The sequence below is a fragment of the Bombyx mandarina genome, chromosome 02 (genome assembly GCF_030267445.1).
Source record: "Bombyx mandarina strain Sakado chromosome 02, ASM3026744v2".
In the NCBI taxonomy this organism is placed as follows: Eukaryota; Metazoa; Arthropoda; class Insecta; order Lepidoptera; family Bombycidae; genus Bombyx; species Bombyx mandarina.
In genome coordinates, this window is record NC_143209.1 from 4,513,162 (window position 1) to 4,532,350 (window position 19,189).

At 40.2% G+C, this 19,189-nt stretch overlaps 1 protein-coding gene across 1 annotated transcript; it reads left to right on the forward strand.

The window, feature by feature from the left end:
- The first annotated feature begins 1,282 nt into the window (after positions 1-1,282).
- LOC114250246 (uncharacterized) lies at positions 1,283-19,078 on the forward strand. The gene is made up of 13 exons (XM_089733169.1): positions 1,283-1,444; positions 5,408-5,521; positions 6,975-7,058; positions 8,355-8,462; positions 8,578-8,675; positions 10,659-10,725; positions 11,052-11,154; positions 12,179-12,264; positions 14,287-14,469; positions 15,211-15,312; positions 16,166-16,253; positions 16,840-16,964; positions 17,297-19,078. The coding sequence occupies exons 1-13, from the start codon at positions 1,415-1,417 to the stop codon at positions 17,402-17,404; spliced, it is 1,296 nt and encodes a 431-aa protein (XP_089589295.1). The 5' UTR covers positions 1,283-1,414; the 3' UTR covers positions 17,405-19,078.
- Positions 19,079-19,189: the final 111 nt, after the last annotated feature.

Sequence of the window (19,189 nt, forward strand, 5' to 3'; positions counted from 1 at the left end):
GAAATTATATTTCCAGAAGTGAGAGCTTCATTTAAAAACTTCTGTTATTGATCCGGTTTTTCAAGAAAATACCATTCTAGAAGGGTTTTTAAATTAATGTAAAAACTACAAGAGGTGCCCAGGAAATACATGACATTAAGTTTGGCAAATAAGTAAAAGGTCCAGTGAACGAACTAGACTTGCGCAAAACATCACTTCTCAATGTAATGTGATATGACATCACTTTTACAGACAGGTGATATTACTCGAAAACATTACACATCACTCTTAACATTACTCGGTGCGTTCAATAGATACTGTGACGAATACATTGTATCTATACACCCGAATCATTACTTAAGTGATGTGTTCATACTTTGTATTGTAATACACTGTTATATTACTTGACAGAGATTGACTTATTTAATTATAATAATTTTATTTTTTACTTAATATAATTTATTGTGGGATGAACGTATTTCATATGGCGACTTAGAATGCAAATTGAGCTCGACGATAATGTTAATATACGAGAGCAGTAGACGCATTGTTTCGGCGCGGTCTCCTCAAAATGCATCCAAAGAGGACTGTACTTTCATTTAGACGCCATTCTTTCTTTCACTTATTAAACACGCATTAAAACAAATAATAAAACTATCTTCAAGCAAGTGCTTAAGTAATTCAAACACAAAAATTAATATGAAATATTACTAAACAATTACGAGCGACTAGCGATTTTACAAAAGTTGCGAATAAAAAATTAAGTAACTACTTGCGGGGAGCTACTGGCTGGCCCATGAAAAATATAAACACAAATACCTATATTAAAATTCAGACGTACCATAGGTATAAAAATGTACCTAGCGGCCAGGGCATACGGTTCAAAATCACTAGGAATAATTCCGTGTCGCTTGCTCATTTATTTTGCGTAGATCGGTCTGTCTGTCTCGCTCGCTCGGTTCCGTTCGTGTATCAAGCAACATTACACGACAAAGAAAGAAACATGTTGGGTGATAGCTTCGCTAGAAGTAATAGTGTTCTGTGGGTGATAGTGTGATGTTTGTTTCCTTAGCGTAATGTGTGATGTTGCATTACATCGTAGAGTAATATTACCGGAGTAATACCACTCGCATTACTTACACATGTTTAGAACGAACACACAAAACAGATCGGAAACAACTATATTACACCTGAACTCCACATTAATAATTCATTACAGATAATGCTCAAAAATAGTTAATACGGGAGTATTTACATTTTAGTCTGGCAGCACTGGCCGCAGCTGACGAAGGCCATCAAATCTCTTGTCTGCGAAAATCAAATAAATTTCCTCCATATTTGTTTTGTACTACGTCTCTGAGTGAAATAACTGCTTAGTGCCGGCGTTTTGGTTAAATAACATAGCAGCGTGGCGAAAGTAACGCCGTACCCGAGCATGACGCATTCTGGGAGGAGTAAATTCGAGGTAAATTGATGAGTATCTTTGTTTGTGTTTTTTTTTCACATGAACAGCTGACATGGATTCGAATTAATTCCTTTGTTCTTTACAAAAATACGTATTTATTGAAACAAATCATATGTACATGACATTTATTTAGGATAGGATATCGCGAGTGTGAAACCTGTCAAAATATAAACATGTTCTATTTTTAAATTCAATGTTTTACGTTCCGTTTTTGTCAATCTTACATGTTAATACATGTAATCTTACATATTAATTCATTCCGGTTACATACTTTTTTTTTCATTAAAATAATCCAACTGTAAAAAGTGATTTAAAAATGAAGAAACCACAATTGTTTTAATTGCTTTTCTTTGTTCGGGTCAGTGTAAACGACCTGCGCGTGCGCCGGACACTCAACTCATGCGTCGCTACCGTTATGATTCTATCGAAATTAAGAAAATTAATTTAACATTTGCACACACATTAATAATACAATAATTATGTATAAATACATGCACTGTAGAAATATTTTCAATTTTTTATTATTTATAATAAAAAAACTAAACTATAATTCGCTTTCAAAAAAAAACCTTGCATATTAAAATGTATGACATATATTTGTAATGAAAAATGCAGAACATCTTAAATTACACATCATACATTAACATGTTCCCCACATTGTAACTGCCTAACATACATTTGTGAAGGATAAGAGTTAGGAAAAGTACCTACCTATTATCTTTAAAAAAATTCAGGCCAGTATATTCTCCCAAGAAAAATTGCAATGACGCTGATAGTATTCTAATTAAAGTTTCATATTCTAGATCTAGACAATTATGCAGCTTGTGTAGAATCATACAATGTGTTTCTAGTCTCCACGGTACATAACAAACAATATATGAAAATAATAGATAGTGAGTTCAGTATTTCCAGTTTTCCCCGATTTGTTGATTGTAGTAAAATACATGACATAAAACAGTCTTATGACATTAGCTATGACAGTTATGGAATGAATAATTAGGCTCCTAATTATAGGAAACTTTTTAAGCACCGAGGTAAGATCTAAAGAAATTTTTAAACGTGGCTGCTGAATGTAATTTAGGATATATTAAATGGGTTAAATGGGTATAGTCAAAATACTAAGGGCATTCCCCAACAGCAGTGATAGAAAATACATCAAAAGAGACAAACACAGGTATGGAGACATTAACTGAGTTATGGAACACCATGAGACTTTTTGAGCCCTTCTGAGCCTTTTTCTCTAGTAAATATACACTTCAAAGTGCTGACATTTACTTAAACGACTTCATCATCATCTTAGACTTCAACAAACCTTAATTAATCATTAAATAATACAAGATAAAACAACATTGAATGTGCTCTTAAAATTCAATAATAAAACACAGTCATTGGTAGTATGGTGTATTTTAATCCCAGGGTAAGAACCATCGCTCTGACTATTTCTGCCATGATGCCATGTGTCCCGGTAGGGCCAGGGAGCCACTATACGATACAATTAAGACCCCACAGAGTTCACCAGGTGTATTTCCTATTCCTGATACTGTACCGACTGTAGTATAATTTATAACCTTGTCTATAGTCATTTTGATGGCATAGATCTCACGCGTGGATGTGGTTATGATGGCTCACAAACAAACCAGTGTGTAGAATTGGTACCTCATTCACAGTCAGTTTTTGTTAGAATAACTCTTGCCGACATAATCCTATTTGTTCGCGTAGATAAAAAAACCACAAGCGAAATAATCCATAGATACAGCCCACTGAGTTTTTTGTGAGATCTTCTCAGTGGGTTGAGAGCTGATCCAGTGATAGATCTAATTTATCTATTTATTACCAAGTGTATTACCAAGTGTACGGTGTAATTACCCAAAGGTTTAATAGATAAATTACCGTGACTGCAATATCTATGTTATCCTGGATCTGGTTCCTTAAATTTGTTTTTCTGTAATTAAGCAAAAACATGTGTGTATTGTCTATTATTAATAAAACAATTTCTTAAATAGTTAATATAGGGAATTATGTGATAGTCTAAATTGAGATAAGCAAAGACTCAATAATTAAGTGTCTTATTCTTCTTTGTTTGTCAACTGTTGTTTCTGGAGGTAGGACCTCTTGTGAGTCCGCGCGGGTAGGTACCACCGCCCTGCCTGTTTCTGCCGTGAAGCAGTAATGCGTTGTAACTATACTGAGATCTTAGAACTTATATCTCAAGCTGGGTGGCGCATTTAAAAAAAATATATTTTTTTTCTCTATATTTATCTGCAATCGGCAAATAATAAAAATAAAAATAAAACTGATTCTCATTTTCTTTTTTTATTTGTTTAGTAGCTATATATACATTAATAGCATTGTGGAATCCAGCCCTACCATATATATATAGAGTAATCCGTTGTAAGCGGTTTGCATCTGGTGTGTTCCTGCAAATGAATTAACGGTCCTTAATCTATCCATTGACCCACACCTCTGAACGTAACTCTCATGTGGTTGTCTCCTGACACTGGTCGGAAGCGGTATGACCCTTGTGTGTCCCAGCTACCCACGTGACGTGATTTATGTCTATATTTTGTGTCCCAATACAAAGGCGGTCGCGCATCTCTGTGAAAGAAAAGTACTCCAGGGTATTTTTTTTTTATTATTGCTTATATGGGTGGACGAGCTCACGGCCCACCTGGTGTTAAGTAGTTACCGGAGCCTATAGATATCTACAATGTAAATGCTGCCACCCACTAGTAAACATGTTATTACTAAATAAGCTGTATTAACAGCTTAAAAACGCGGGACCACCGACCATCCGAACAGCCCGTTTCTGTATGGAGTCAAATGGAAGTAGCTGGTATAAAGCAATAAAAAAAAAAAGAGCGATCTCTTCCAGACAACCATCAGGTGGACATTTGGAAACGAATTACACGCGGTGTACCAATCAATTGAAATATTATCTATATTTCAATTCAACATACACATACATACACAAACACCATACATTTAAATATTTATAAATTAATAAGTGAAGCAAAAACTTTGTATCCCTTTTTACGAAAATTGCGCGGACGGAGGAGTATGAAATTTTCCACACTTAAAGAGAATATAGAGAAGAAGTGCACAATGCTAATATATTTTAAAAGTTTATTTTTTTTATTTTTATTTTTATTGCCTTTGTAGGCAGACGGGCATACGGCCCACCTGATGGTGAGTGGTTACCGTCGCCCATGGACTTCAGCATGCCGCTGCCTACCGCTTAATACTCTCCACAAGCCTCGTTTGAAGAAGGACATGTCATAGCGCTCGGGAAACACCGTGGAGGGGAGCTCATTCCATAGCCGGATGGTACGTGGCAAAAAAGATCTCTGGAAACGCACTGTGGATGACCGCAGTGGCTCCAGGTAGTATGGATGAACTCTACTCCGGTGGCGGGCGGTGCGATGGTAAAAACGAGATGCTGGTATCATCTCGAACAATTCCTCAGAGCACTCCCCATGGAACATACGGTATAAAATACAGAGGGAACCGAAGTCCCTCCGCAAACCCAGAGGCTCCAAACCTCTAATGCATAAAAGATACATTAAATCAATAAAGAAAACATTATACACACTACATACCATGTATTTGACGCACACACGCATGCATACTATTTATTGTCAAACTTTTGTTCTTGACGCCTGTTGTCAAATTGAGAATAGATTAAATATTGTTTGCTTTTGTAAATATTTTTATAGTGTAGTCTTGGCGAAGTTTGTGATTATAGAAGTATAAAATACAATCATAATAGTGTACAAACTTACAATTCCAATTAATTATAGTCGAATTTCGACTACTGCGGGACCTCTAGTTATTATAAATATGTATACATACAAATACACAATGTAATGTAATAATAATAATTTTGCTTTTAATGCAAATGCTTCATTGCTAATCAGTGAAATGGAATATGAATAAGAATTGTAAAAGTTTTATTTTACGTTACAGATAACTCGTTTTACGAACGAAGATGAGAACCACATCAACAGGAAACTGCCCAAGGAGTTGCTGCTGAGGATACTGTCGTACTTAGACGTGGTGTCGCTGTGCAGATGTGCGCAGGTAGGTACTGCTCTTAAAAATATATATATAATATATTTATCATTTTTTATTCCTTAGATGGGTGGACCTGGTGTTAAGTGGTTACTGGCGCCCATGGACATCTACAATGTAAATGCCGCTACCCACCTTGAGATATGAGTTCTAAGGTCAAACCGAAACGCATTACTGCTTCGCAGCAGAAATAGGCAGGGCGGTGGTACCTACCCGTGCGGACTCACAAGAGGTCCTACCACCAGTAATTACGCAAATTATAATTTTTGGGTTTGGTTTTTATTACATTATGTTATTCCTTCAACGTGGAAGTCAATCGTGAACATTTCTTAAGTTCTGCTATAGTAAGGCATAGGAGACTTTATGTCTCAAGTTTGGCAGCACCAGTCACAGGGAAAATAAACAATATTATATTAGATTTGCAAACCAATCATAGAAGCACCATTGCGTATTAAAATTACATTAAAAATAAATAATTAAAACTAGCAATACCGGTTAGTACTACATATTTGCACGTGTTAAAATTTAATTTAATTTTATTTGCATATAATTCAATTTATTCATGACCCCGACCTCAAGTTTCCGGGTCGACGGTACCTATTGTGAGTGACACCGAATTAGATTTAAAACGGTTGGCGACCCCCAGAACCTAACGCCGGGGTCTTAATAGCGAAAATCGAGCACCGTATCGATTTAGCGATCAGTGTGCTTAGTACGAGTGTTTTAACGTTCTCGACAGAGTGAAAGTTAACTCAAATCTGTATGGAGTTGGAACGTTTGCCGTTAGCGTCGCTGTTCCAACTGCATACAAATTTGAGTTAACTTTTACGCTATCGAGGACATTAAAAAACTCTTGTGAGTCCGCACGGGTAGGTGCCACCGCCCCGCCTATTTCTGCCGTGAAGCAGTAATGCGTTTCGGCTTGAAGGGTGGGGCAGCCGTTGTAACTACTCCGAGACCTTAGAACTTATATCTCAAGTTGGGTGGCGGTATTTTCGTTTAAGATATCTATGGGCTCCAGTAACCACTTAACACCAGGTGGGCTGTGAGTTCGTCTACACATTTAATAAAAAATTGTGTGGTTTTATGAAACCACGGTAAAAGTGAATTTTTTTTTCACATTATAGACAGTTAACTCTGACAAACAACATTTACATTAAACACTGACAAAAACAAAAACAAAATAGCGTAGAGCACTGGCACTAATGAGTAATAGTCTATACACTGCACGGTCAGCTGCTGCGAACTATAGGCGCCGCCATATTGGCCTCGGCTGCTCTGACGAGTGCCTTTCACTTTATCCCTACTCCGCGGCCGACCGTCACGCGACATGCGACACACAGACGAAAAAGTTTAAAATTACGCACACTGAATAAGTGTCCCTCAAACTGGATCCACTGCGAGCTTAAAAGAAGCGCTTAATAGGATACGAACAAAAACACATAACAGCTGATCGTTACAGGTCTCCAAGCTATGGAATATTCTGGCGCTCGACGGCTCCAACTGGCAACGAATAGATTTGTTCGAGTTCCAGAGGGATGTGGAGGTGAGTGGGATCCGCCGCGTGACGCTAACTTACTCTTTGTAGGACTGTACGAGGGAGGCTTGTTTTATTGCCCTTTTACGCATACGAGTTATTTATTGTTTACTAGCTGACCCGGTAGACTTCGTAATGCCTCAATCGATAAATAAAAGACCTAAACTTTTGCATAAAATAAACTTAAAACAAATAAATGGAATCCGTCCGACGGGGGACACATTAAAGTAAAAACAAAGTTGTTATTTCTATTTAAATCCGAGCATTTTCATGTTTATCTACCTTTTAAACCTTCTCTGGACTTCCACAAATAATTCAAGACCAAAATTAGCGAAATCGGTCCAGCCGTTCTCGAGTTTTAGCCAGACTAACGAACAGCACTTCATTTATATATATATATAGATTGTTCAGGGTAGGGTCAATGGTAAGAGATCTCGTGGACGAATCCCCATGCGCTGGACTGATCAGGTGAAAGACCTTACTGAGACCCCACTTAACGAGTGTGTGCGCCGGGCCTCGGTTCGTAAACTATGGAAAACATCTGCCAAGAATTCCTCATGACCACGACTGCCCTGCCAAGAGCAACCGATTATGACGTATGCATACGAGCATACGGCCCCTCCGGTGGTGAGTGGTTACCATCGCCTATAGATGTCAGTAATACCAGGGGCAGAGCCAAGCCGCTGCCTACCGTTAAGTACTCCACAAGCCTCGTTTGAAGAAGGACATGTTATAGCGCTCGGCTTTTTGATCATTGTATAAAATTTTAACTATAATCAAGTATTATTGCGGATTATAAAGCGTAAACAAGCAAACAATTACTACTTTAACCTAAAATTAATTTACTAAGGGGGACTTTTTGGCGGGAACGCGAGCAGTGAAGTTGTGTGATTTGTTTTATTTTGACTATTTAGTGTTTCTTCAGGTTTAAATGTGTAATAACGGTGGTTTATTAACTGTTTAATATCTGTGAAAGTGCACAAATGTGGGAAAATGAAACAAAGCCGCTGAACGTAACTTCTCGGGATCCTCCAAAAAGTTTACAGAAAAAGTCTCAGTAAATGGCCACCATTTTACTGAGGTTATATTTGATCTCATTTCATTTAATTTCACTCCATATTATCATTTTTCATAAAAATATGAATATGTATTAAAATAAGACATGACTTAAAGGTCTTAGTTACCAGGTCATAAAATCCATTAAAAAAAATTGCTAAGTGAACGCGCAATGTAAAGCGTACTAAACTTGACAGTCAATGTTACTTTTAGAGCACGAATAAACTAAAGTGAGATATTTCCGCCCAGGGTCCGGTCATAGAGAACATCTCGCAGCGATGCGGCGGGTTCCTCCGGCAGCTGTCCCTTAGGGGCTGCGAGAGCATCGGCGACGGCTCCATGAAGACGCTGGCGCAGGTTCGAACCTGGCCTGGCTCACCGCTGCTCACAAGAGCTCACGGTGCGCCAGCGTGGTGCCGAGGTAACACTGCTCTGCGCCCCTTGATGTTTGACCGTTGCTATCATTTTCCAGTCGTGTCCGAACATTGAAGATCTGAACCTGAACAAATGCAAGAAGATAACGGACCAGACGTGCCAGGCGCTGGGCAGGAGATGCAGCAAACTGCAGAAGTGAGTAGAGCTGTCAATGTCAATAGTGACGGACTTTGGAATTGACAGTTGTCACAACTGTCAGTGTAGTTAATATATGAAAATTAGTAAATTATTTGCATTAGAAGTACAGAGTCGGGTTATAATGTTTCAAATTATGACTCATTGCAATATGTACCTAGGTGGCACTGAAAATTTCGGGAATTAACGAAGTGACACAACATTACTATTTAAAAATGTATTTATTGCTTTTCGAAGTATTCTCCGCGAAATTTGACACATTTTTCCATACGATGGAACCAATCATTGAAGCAACCATTCCATTCGGAAGTTGGGGTCTCCAAAATGGCCGTTTTGTAGGCGTCCACAGCTTCTTCAGGTGATGAAAATCTCTGTCCACGCAATTTATTCTTTATTTTAGGGAAAGTATAGAAATCATTAGGGCTTAGGTCGAGGCTGTACGGCGGATGGTCTAATAATTCTATGTTTTCTTGCTCTAAAAACTCTTTTGTTCTGTGCGCGGTGTGAGAACTCGCATTGTCGTGATGGAGGATGGAGTTCAGAAACGACCTGTGGCAAAGAAATGCTAACATACCATTCTGCATCAACCGTTCTTTGTCCCTCAAGAGGAATAGTCGTAACATGGCCGGTTTTGGGGACAAACGTGGCCACCATTTTTTTTGCAACACTCCGTGAACGAACAATTTTTGCTGGCTTTAACTCATTTTCGAACACCCAAACTCGTGACTGGTTTTTTGTTTCGGGTTCGTACGCGTATATCCAGGATTCGTCACCTGATACAATGTTGTATACAGCATTTGAGGATCCTGCGTGGAATCTTTCGAGAGTTCTGACGCACCAAGTAACGCGAGCCGCTTTTTGCTCTTCACAGAGTGAATGCGGTATCCATCGGGAAAACAACTTTTTTACACCTAATTGTTCATGCAAGATTATTTGTATTTGACTCATGCCAATGTCTAAAGTTGCCTGAATTTCGCGGTATGTCACATGTCAAATCTTCCTCAATCAGCTTACGCACAGCATCAACGTTTTCTTGGGTGACTGCAGTTTTTGGACGACCTTGACGGGGATCATCACTGAGCTTGACACGTCCACGTTGAAACTCAGCAAACCAGCGATAAATTGTGGTTTTGGATGGGGCTTCATCACCAAATGCAAAAATCATCCGGTCAACACACTGTTTTTGTGTTAAACCACTTCGAAAGTCATAATAAATCATCGCTCTTGAATTTTCTCGAGTCAATTCCATTTTCTCAACGACTAAACAAGTTTGACAAAACCTCGTGACAAGACCGAGAATCTTTTTTTAAATAAATAAATGGTATTCGATTTTTAAAACCAAGGAGTTTTCAATTAAAAAGATTTTAATATGACAGGAACAGTGGAAATATTCCATTCCCGATACTTTTAGTGCAGCCCTCGTATACATATCTACGTGACTTATAGGAAGATGAGGTTCAGTAAGTGATTTTTAAAAACGATAGTCTAAGAATTGTTAGTCTAGACGAATGATACGCACGTGTCTGTACGAACGGAAGTTTTATTGACAAAATAATAATAATTATTGAGGGGCATAATGGCATGTCGGATTGTCGAAAAATAAATGAAGGAAACTAATTAATTCATTACATTAAATAGAGTATTAATCTATACTAATATTATAAAGCTGAAGAGTTTGTTTGTTTGAACGCGCTAATCTCAGGAACTATTGGTCCGATTAGAAAAAATATTTCAGTCTCAGGTAGCCCATTTATTGAGGAAGGCTATATAACATCACACTAAGACTAATACGAGCGGAGCACTAATAATCTCCTCTTTTGAAGTCGGCTAAAAAGCATGATTTTTGTACCTTAAATAGCTCCTTAACATTCTATTATTCAAAAATATACTTACTTCTACGTAAATGAAGTCGCGGGAAAAAGCTAGTTTAATATTTAAATACAGCAACACAGCGATGTCAAATATTGTTTTTTTTTTTTCTAGAATAAATTTGGACTCTTGCCCCAGCGTGTCGGACATCTCTCTAAAGGCGCTGGCCGACGGCTGTCCTGTAAGTAGGCGCCTCACTCATCTGCCCACCAGCCCAGCCCCGCCGCTGCACTACTGGACACTCCCGCCCACGTCCCATCACTGGCTTTATCCCATAGACAGCAGTGTCCCATCTCGAGACGCGAGGTTCAGGCTGCCCCACCCCATTGCTTCACGCCACCAACACCCCCCGTGTTGTCCCGCTGCGTGCTCAGTACAGTAGTGCACTCGAAGCCCCCAACCCCCCGCCCCCCGGGCGCACGGGCACGAAATGGCTTTGTTATGAACAACATGATGTTGGCTACGTCACTGTGTGTGTATTCAATGAGTAAATGTAACTATTTCCAGTTGCTGACGCACGTGAACGTGTCGTGGTGCCAGTCCATAACGGAGAGCGGCGTGGAGGCGCTGGCCCGGGGCTGTCCCAAGCTCAAGAGCTTCATTTGTAAAGGTGAGGCCCTGGAATCTGTACCCAGACTACGTATTGACGATAGTGGAATTGGTGGGGGCGGCGCCCGTCTGCTGCTGTCCCTGGGCCGTATTGAACTATAAATGTTAAGATTTTATGTGGAAGAATAAGCAGACTCTGTTATTTATCACAAACTATATTTTATTCATAAAAACTTTACTACGACACAATCTTCATAAGAAGAAAATGTAACCATAGTAACCAGTCAACATCACTAGTGCGGAGACACGCAGCTAGTGCTGTACCTCAACAATACAGTTGAACGCCTTTCTTTTTTAAGAAAATTGCCGCTAGAATGGTTCAACGCAACTTCATAACATTTGACGTCATTTGAGGTCAACATACACCACGCTAGGCTGACCGTGGAACGATGATGCAGTCCCATGTGACCTCCGTGAGGCCGACCGCCGGTCACATAGGACGTGCTCAACCGTGCAGAGATGTTGCGTCTTACATATATATACCTCTGTTAAAGATTCTCTCGATGCTAAATTACATACATGAATATAGAACAATAATCCACTTAGGATTATTGTTACAAATGTTGCCTTCATTTTCTCTTAGGTTTTTATTTATATACCCGTCTGGAGTATTTCAAAACAAGATCAATAAAAGACTTGTGTTTTCTGTGATATAATAAGAAAAAAATATTTAAAGGCCTTAATCTCTTTTAAAATTAATATTAAAAATTAAATAGTAAACAGTATTAATAAATTATTAAGCCCTCTTTTTTAATTGAAGACAGACTTTACTGCCTGACACTGAATGATACTGAATGATACTGAAAAACAAAATCCTTATTGTAACTAAAAATTTTTTAACAATAAATATTTTTCTTTAGACGTATGTTCAAAGTTATTATTTCTTATTTATTATACTGTCCACTCTATCTCTGTAACGAAGCGACCCTGCCTTATGGCTCTAGGGGCTCTGGGTTCAAATGAACAATTGTTGATAATAAAGAGTCCGCGAAGTGCGACAGTTGAGTGGTCTCGTGGTGTTGCAGGATGCAAGAACGTCAACGACCGCGCCGTCATCAGCCTCGCCACGCGCTGCCCCGACCTCGAGGTGCTGGACATACAGGGCTGCGAGGTACGTGCCCGCCGCACCGTGTCTGTACCCGGGGACTGGCACTCCATGGGGAGTGCTCTGAGGAATTGTTCGAGATGATACCGTCACTAAACGATTTTTTGATGTGGCTTAACAACGCCATCTGCTGAAATAGCTTTAGTGTTATTGTGTCTTTAAAGCAGTTAGTTGAAATTATGAAAAATAGTATTATTATTCGCCAATAGATGTCGGGAAGAGTCATAAAGTTGATTATTGAAAACAATAAAACAACATTTTCTAAAATAAATCGTAGCTAGATCGATTTATCGCCCCCGAAACCCCCTGTATACTAAATTTTATAAAAATCGTTGAAGCCGTTTCCGAGATTCAGATTATATATATATATATATATATAAGAATTGCTCGTTTAAAGATATAAAATCTCGTTTTACCATCGCACCGCCCGCCACCGGAGTAGAGTTCATCCATACTACCTGGAGCCACTGCGGTCATCCACAGTGCGTTTCCAGAGGTCTTTTCAGCCATGTACCATCCGGCTATGGAATGAGCTCCCCTCCACGGTGTTTCCTGAGCGCTATGACATGTCCTTCTTCAAACGAGGCTTGTGGAGAGTATTGAGCGGTAGGCAGCGGCTTGGCTCTGTCTTTAGCATTGCTGAAGTCCATGGGCCACGGTAACAGCTCTCCATCAGGTGGGTTGTGCGCTCGTCTGCCTACAAAGGCAATAAAAAAAAAGGGTGCGTGTATTTATGTATGCGCGTAAGAAGTTATATTTTATTTTAAAGGACAATGCCCAAAAGTGGGCCAACTTCATGACAAAACTATTTGTACTTGAAAAACTATGCCTTATTTTTTCATGTTGTTTAGTTTATGTATCAACATTTCTTTCACCCTGGCATTGTTTTACAAAAAAATAAATTAATTATTTGATAACATCCCAAAACTGAGTACCATAGTTTTTGAATTCGCCAATAGACAAAGGGAAAATTAGCCCATACAGCCTTATAGTAAACTTATATGCTGACAAACGAAAGAGTTGTCTGTGACTTGAGCAACAAATTAAAAAAATTGCTAATGGTTATAATTCACAGACTTTTTAGTTTATTGTTGTTCAATTCAATATTTATGTATTGTAATAATAATTATTACTTAAACCCATGAATTATTTAATATTTTTAGATATTAATGATTCCATTAGTAAAAATCTCAATGGCCTACCATTACTCTATTCTTATTATATATGATCAGAGAGTTTTGGCAGCAACCCGAGTGAAGCGTCACTTGAAGTTTTATTTTATGTTTTTTTAATAGCTTATTGTGATGTATAATATACAAATTGGGTGTTGTTTTGTGTATTAAATGTCAATAATCGTTGTTCACGATTATTAAGGCATTGGAATAAAACTGTGGCTAACATAGCAGTGACTGTTTTTTTTTTTCAAGATAAAAGGTTGCGGAAATTCACGCTCACTCAATGTGCTATTCATCAAGTTGACGTCAAAACTCCCAAAAAGCAATAAAAAGAAATACACCGGATTTTTATTAACATAAAAAATATATAAAAAATATAACTATGACAGACTAGGCTGTATAGGCTACGCTCTTTGCCTGCTTGTTTGTAAAATGTACGTAAGGGCTTATTTCTAGCAACATTAACCACAATTAACTTATTTAATACTGTAAATAATGATGAGAGCGATTATTGATTTCGAAGAAAACAATTAACAACTTAATTTTAGCTGCAGAAAAAAACAGATTTCTCTTAAACCTGGGTGAGAATATAAAAATCGTTTTCTGAATATGAAACGATATTTCTTTGTCTATCAAATTAAGTTAAAATCATCATCACCCGACAACTTTTTTTAGGGGCCCAAACGCCCATAGAAAACGGGCATTGTCCTTTAAATAATTAATAATGAATATTTAACGTTCAAAATTGAATGCTAATAACTCTTTTTTTTACGAGTGTACGGTTCGGAAAATTGACCTGCGGCTATGTTCAGAGTCGCCAAGTATTGTATTGCAAGGGGCGCCGGCTGCGCAGACGGTGTCGGACGAGGCGGTGTCGCGGCTGGGCGGCGCGCTGCGGCGGCTGTGCGCGTCGGGCTGCGCGCGGCTCACGGACGCGTCGCTGGCCGCGCTGGCCGCCGCCGCGCCGCGCCTCGCCACGCTCGAGCTGGCGCAGTGCACGCAGCTCACCGACGCCGGCTTCCAGGCGCTCGCAAGGGTACCCCCTCATACTCTCACGTCATTACGAATCCTCCCGATCCACTAACTGTGCTTTTAGATACCTCAAGCATCGGTCATCGGTCCCGGTTCGACAAGTAAATGAACTCATAGACACAGCCCACTGAGTTTCTCGCCGGATCTTCTCAGTGGGTCACGTTTCTGATCCGGTGGTAGATTCTGCGAAGCTTTACTCTTGCTAGAATCAGTGTTAGCATCACTCCGGTTTGAGCCCCGTGAGCTCACCTACTAGTTAAAGTTACACTGAAATAGCCTCTCAAAGCTCTCAGCTTAGGTAGGAAAAAAAGCCTGACAGTAATAAATTGTACCTAATCATATAACTCATGACCAGACGGTTGTCAGAGTATGTTACTGGTTAATTGGGAACTACAAGTATAATAGCGCGCACATCTTCCGGACGTTAAATCCTGGGGCCCGGCCAGGGTCGGCAGTAGATAATGCCCCAGGTACGGTACACTTCGAATGTGGTTGTTCTGCCGTAGTCCACGGTCTACACCACAAATATCAAGGCCCCGTGAGCCCTCGAACAAAAGCCGTCGTATATTGTATGCAAGCGCCAGCTTAATCAACTTCATTTCATTTCGTAATACCATTTTTCATGTAAAATAGTTTTCATTGGAATTAAAATAAAACTTGACCTAATGGTCTTAGTTACCAGGTCATAAAATTCCTTAAAAAATAATAATTATATAATGAGAATCCGTTTTGTTCCCCACCGTAGAACTGCAGGATGCTGGAGCGCATGGACTTAGAAGAGTGTGTCCTCATCACCGACGCCACCCTGGTGCACCTGTCCATGGGCTGTCCGCGACTTGAGAAATTGGTGAGGTTTATATACAAAATACAAATACAAAAGTACTTTATTTTTAAAAACGAGTCAAAACAATACAATGATTGGAGTCTCCTTTTAAACGTGCAAGCCTGTACTAGGAGACTCTGCTCTTCCATAAAAGCACGTTATATACCACAATACTACCAATTATACATAACAAATGTGTGTGTGTGTGTGCGTGCGTGCGTGTGCGTGTGCGTGCGTGCGTGCGTGCGTGCGTGCGTGCGTGCGTGTGCGTGCGTGCGTGCGTGTGCGTGCGTGCGTGCGTGCGTGTGTGTTTTACTTTAATATATGTAGTATAGCCTCTGTTCCGTCATAGTTTTTAGAACTGAGCCATTTAGAGATAGTTATTTTACACTCAGTGTATAATTTTCATATATGGTAAATTCTTTGTTGATTTTATTATACAGGAACTATATGTTACTAAGGCTTTATTTATTAAACTGCCTTTATTCAATTTAAACGATTTAAAAAGAACCGGTCCCGTGCGGCAGCTCGGTGCGGCCACGTTGTCTGTGCTGCGGCCCAGTGGCCTTAGGTCAACTAAATTAGTATTATTTATGTAAAAACGTCTCGGACCTGAGTAATCAAGCGAGCTCGGTAGAGAGCGGGCGACTCCGACAGACTTGAGGGGCGGAGAGGCCTGGTCGTCGTACCCCCCTGTTCACTCTACGATCGCAATGCGCCTATAGTAGCCATTTTTTTCACTTTGTTAAAATAAATTTTAGTACACAGAACCCGGCTGCCAGCTGACAAACAAACAGTCAAATTCTGGGCAAGCTGAATGACAGCTGTCACATTTGACACGTGTCTATTTTGACGATTGCTTTTTTTATTATTTCAGACGCTGTCCCACTGTGACCTGATCACGGACAACGGCATAAAGCAGCTGTCCCTGTCCCCCTGCGCCGCCGAGCACCTCACCGTGCTAGGTGAGTGGCGCAAGGACACCGGTCTCATGTCTTACTATTTACCGTCTTTATTGAAATCTTATAAAATATCCTTTTTGTTTAAGTATTGATAAAAAGAAGGATTGTGTGGTTTTATGAAACCACGGTAAAAGTGAAACTTTTTTTTTCACATTATAGACATTTAACTCTGACAAGAACAAACAAAATAGCGTGGATCACTGGCACAAACAGTCTATACACTACACGGTCGGTTGCTGCGAACTATAGGCGCCGCCATATTGACCTCGGCTGCTCTGACGAGCGCCTTTCACTTTATCCCTACTCCGCGCCCGACCGTCACGCGACATGCGACACACAGACGAAAAAGTTTGAGACGATGTAATATATAAGTTTCACTTTAATACAAAAAATAGATTGGCCCATTGACCCCTGAGTGAGAAGTTTTCATGATTATTATAGCGGCCACCAACTATAATATACAATATCCACGTACAATAATATCAACCACGTACAATCAACGTACAATATCCACATCTACCCGTAAGTTGATACAAACTTGACAAGTGAATCGGGAGCCGAGCATGACGCGCACGCCGTGTGTCCCCAGGTCTGGACAACTGTCCCCTGGTGACCGACGAGGCGCTGGAGCACCTGACGTCCTGCCACAACCTGCAGCTCATCGAGCTCTACGACTGCCAGATGGTCACGAGGAACGCCATACGGAAGCTCAGGGTGAGTGCGCACAGGGACCCCGGTGGGGGGGGGGGGTCTTACAAACTAATAATATGCCACTGACCTCTTTTTTTTTTGCATATATGGGTGGACGACCTCACAGGCCCACCTTTTGTTAAGTGGTTACTGGAGCCCATACACATCTACAACGTAAATGCGCCACCCACCTTGAGATATAAGTTCTAAGGTCTCAGTAGAGTTACAAATTACAGGTTCACGGCAGAAATAGGCGGGGCGGTGGTACCTACCCGCGCGGACTCACAAGAGGTCCTACCACCAGTAAGCTTAGTAATCTCATAGAAATTATAAGTTGGATTTCGCCATGATTCCAGAACCATCTACCCAACATCAAAGTGCACGCGTACTTCGCCCCGGTGACTCCGCCCGCGGCCGCCGGTGGAGCCCGGCCCCGCTACTGCCGCTGCTGCAACATCATATGAGCGGCCCCGGACGCGACACCCGCCCGCCGGGGGAGGGGGGTCGCTCTAAGCAAACGCGCACGGACTATTCAAAAGCTCTCCCGATCTCGTACGAAACTTTTTTCGACAAAATGGAAAGCTCTATGTGAAAGCCACGTGTAACAAAACGACGTTAATAATTCTCTGTCTCTCTCTCTCTCGTTACAATTTGCTTATCTCTTTCTCCGCATCGAAAATTGTGTTTAAGTAAATTGTTAATGTGATTCATTTTATGACGTTTTAAAACGGTTACGAGTTTTTCTTTAGAATGCTCATAACGTACTCGGATTGGTCGACAGCACGCTCTAGTGTTGCATACACTCTAATGACGTCACGCGCCACTCAATACTCCGGCGGGCCATATCTGACGTGACACAATGGAACGCTTGGACTGTCTCTGGGTTTATTTTAATATTTAATTAGTTCCAAAGATAACTTTCAAAGTTAATTACGGTATTGTAATATGCAACACCTTGTCGTGGCAATGCGCGGAGGGTGACGCTTGTAACGGAATGCGACAAAACGCGTTATGAAGAAATGTGTTCATTACGTAGTACAGGGGGCTGCTGGCCCGGAGCCCCCGGCCGGTCGGCGACCAGTAAGGCTGCGGACCCTTTACGATTCCGAAGAATCTTTAAATTACATTAAAGTGGTTGAGAACCCGTCAAATAGCAAATAGCAGTGTTCATATACACGTAGGTGGGGCCGGACGCGCTTCTACTAAACGTAGTCTTATTGTGATTTAGTGAAATATATGAATACACCTTTAGTACAATATTATGATGTTTCCATTTTGGAAAATTAAATGTTCACGCCCATTTGTAACGGGGCGACCAGGGACTGCCTCAAGTGTCGTCATCACCGATGGATCGTGTCTGTCTGCCAGGAAGACAGCTGACATTCCACTGTAGACCGGCGCGGACGGGGCGGTGTCTGGTCCGGGGACCTGGTAGCGCAGGCTGGACCCTACACCCTTCTGCCTAGTTTCATTATAAAAATACTGATATTCCTCAATTTTCCTGAGTCAAGCATGAGCGAGCCCGCTGACAACTAAAATATAGTTTATTTAGAGTTGACAACATAGATATAATTGTTACCAATAACGGCATTTTTTCTAGAGTGGGTAAAATATCGAACAAAACAATTTTTATAAAATACATAATTAAAAGCAATTCTAGTGATCAGTACATCATGCATATTTGTGTGTAGTGTCCTTGATATCTCAGAAATCATCAGGTCAGCGCAGTTGTAATTGATGAACTCACCAAAAGTTATGGTTTAAATAAATAAATCCTCACTGCCCTGTCTGCAACATCCAAAATATTTCTCTAGACTATTTGTACTGGAGTTGTCTGAATATCATATTTACATCTTTTAAAACAAAGCCTATAATTTAAGCAGCGTTTCATAATATAGCGGCGGGTGAGTTCTGGTCAAGGGATACAGTGTGCCAGTGTTAGTGGCATGGCATTACTGTCATTGTTGCATTGACATAATGATATTGGTGACATTTGAGGCCGTATGGTCGTCTGTCAGTGTAATAACGTCGACTAGGTACAATATAGGTTTTTATAGAATAATAATTACATATATTTTGTAATTATAATGTATACATTGTATATATGTTGTAATTAATAAAGAAATTGTTTCTTTTTATTGGTTTTTCGTTCGCATTAATTTAAAATACGGTCTTCGGCCCGGCCTTTTCCAATAGTCTTAACCTCGCAGAATGTTCGCGCCAAAATAGTCTCAAAACAAATTCTGGCT

Excerpts from the sequence above, each read along its gene's own strand:
- LOC114250246 (XM_089733169.1), top strand. The coding sequence starts at position 1,415 with ATGACGCATTCTGGGAGGAGTAAATTCGAG. Across the intron at positions 15,313-16,165 it reads GTCCGCGACTTGAGAAATTG|ACGCTGTCCCACTGTGACCT; the intron begins GTGAGGTTTATA and ends TTATTATTTCAG. Across the intron at positions 16,965-17,296 it reads ACGCCATACGGAAGCTCAGG|AACCATCTACCCAACATCAA; the intron begins GTGAGTGCGCAC and ends CCATGATTCCAG.